Source organism: Antrostomus carolinensis, unplaced genomic scaffold (assembly GCF_000700745.2).
Source record: "Antrostomus carolinensis isolate BGI_N321 unplaced genomic scaffold, ASM70074v2 scaffold33558, whole genome shotgun sequence".
NCBI lineage: Eukaryota > Metazoa > Chordata > Aves > Caprimulgiformes > Caprimulgidae > Antrostomus > Antrostomus carolinensis.
In genome coordinates this window covers 8,475-10,481 of record NW_010332990.1, presented here as the reverse complement: position 1 = coordinate 10,481, position 2,007 = coordinate 8,475, and the positions used below count along the sequence as shown (strand labels likewise).

The 2,007-nt window shown below is 48.7% G+C and overlaps 1 protein-coding gene across 1 annotated transcript in view; it reads left to right on the top strand.

Annotated features, from left to right (window-relative positions):
- LOC104529422 (RUN and FYVE domain-containing protein 1-like) overlaps positions 1 to 746 on the top strand; it is a 3,536-nt gene extending 2,790 nt beyond the window's left edge. Inside the window, exon 5 of the mRNA XM_010173724.1 lies at positions 459 to 746. Coding sequence (XP_010172026.1) covers positions 459 to 602 — 144 coding nt within the window. The 3' untranslated portion in view covers positions 603 to 746. The remainder of the gene's footprint in view (positions 1 to 458) is intronic.
- The last annotated feature ends 1,261 nt before the right edge of the window (positions 747 to 2,007 follow it).

The window sequence follows — 2,007 nt, the reverse complement described above, 5'->3', positions numbered from 1 at the left end:
TCCAGGCAGGTTTTGAATGTCTCCAGAGAAGGAGACTCCACACCCTCCCTGGGCAGCCTGTCCCAGGGCTCTGTCACCCTCACTGTAAAGAAGTTTCTTCTGAAGTTTAAGCGGAACCTCCTGTGTTCCAGCTCACACCCACTGCCCCTTGTCCCTGGGCCTGGCTGTGTGGGGATCCACACAGGGTGTGCTGGGGAGCTCTGGCGGGGCAGCAGAGCGGCTCCTCCAGCCCCGCTCTGCCTGGGAGCCCAGGGTGAGGGGGGAAGCCGGGCTGTGCAGGGATCCCACCGCTTCCCCTGCAAACCTCTGCACAGGAGGAAGCGCTGCTGGGAGCAGCCAGGCCTGTTGGGAACCAGAGAGTGATGTCAGGGGATCAAAGCTTTTCTAAGGTCCAATTTCTCTCCTGACGATGCTCAAGTTTTCAGGCTGCCGTGCTCATTGTAATTCTCTCTTTGTAGCATCACTGCAGAAACTGTGGGGACATCTTCTGCAACACTTGTTCCAGTAACGAGCTCGCGCTGCCATCGTATCCTAAGCCTGTCCGCGTTTGCGATACTTGTCACACTTTACTCCTTCAGCGGTGTTCGTCCAATTCCTCCTAAGGCTTTGGGAACCTCGACAGGACCACTTTAACATTGGAAAAGTAGCCATCTTTTTTTTATTTGTTTAAATTTTGAATTCCAGGCATCATCTGTGCAGCAGAGTGTCTGGTCTCTAATCTGTAAGACTGAGCGGTGTAAAATAATTTGTAGGGATTATGCAAGCTAATGTTTCTCCAACTGGAATAATTAAGAAAATTATATCAACTGTAATTTTCCTTGAAACTAAAATGCAAATTCACTTTTCTGATTTTTATAAATATTTGTATTAAAATTTGTATGTGGTACTTCCATTTATTTGATCCCTTAAGCTGCCAACTGTCTTTCTGCACATTAACTTCAGTTCCTCTGTGTCTTCACTGTAGGTGCTCCTGTGAGTTCCACGGGCTAGTGTACAGTTTTGTATTTGCTCTAAGTACAGAGAAGCAAAGTCAATTTATGAATTGTCTATAGAAAGAGCTTTATGATGAGTGTCAACGTGCCTTCAGTTCACTGCAGAGTCAAAAACTACACCTTGTACTTGTTCTGAACGTCGCTGCCACCACAGGACGGTAGTTACACAATAAAACCTTTTGCAAAAACTGAAAGCAGGAGTGAAGGTGTGATTTTTAACAGCTGTCAGTCACGGATCTCAGAAGAGAATGTTCTTGTACAGCCATGGACATGGAGGGCTGAAGCTAGAGACAGTGAAATGCCTCTAGAATAGCTGACCATGTGTGTGCTCTTCACAGGGATTCTCCTCACAGGTGCCAGGTAAAGCCAAAGCTCTGCAGAGGCAACTGCTTCTGTCCTTCCCCAGGAGAAAAGCGGGAAGTGAGTCCAGAGGGCCAGGACCACCTTGGACACAGCAGGGCTAGGATTAGCTGCTGCCATCAGTAAGGGCATCACTGACTTGCTCAGGGTGAGGCAGGACTGGTCAAACACACAGTTTGGGATACGCTGTGTTCATGGAGCACCAGCTCTGCTGCCAGGTCAGCTGTCACCTTCCACCCATGATGGTCATGGAGACAGCAGCATCCCCAGCAGCACCTGCACTGCTCAGCAGACACAGTCAGCACAGAGCTGGGCTCTGGCCCCATCCCCCTGTGGGTGCTGCAGGACTGCAGGCAGCACGCACAGCTTACAAAGCATTTTTAAGCAGTTTTTTTTAATCTACCAAACCCAAAGAGTGGCCAAAGGATGAAGTGCTCAGGATTTAACCTTTTCTAGCTCCACTGCTGCAAAAGGTGAGGGGGTTTCCTTCACTGTGGAAAGGGCCCTCACCTTTCTAACCCCTGGGGAAGAATAGGTAATTAGAGGTCAAATAAATTAACTATGGCAAAACTCATGGAAGCAGATTCCGTGTCATTTCAGGGGCGGTTCCAGTGCTCACAAGCTGTAACTAAAAGCTGCTGCTGTATAAAATCAC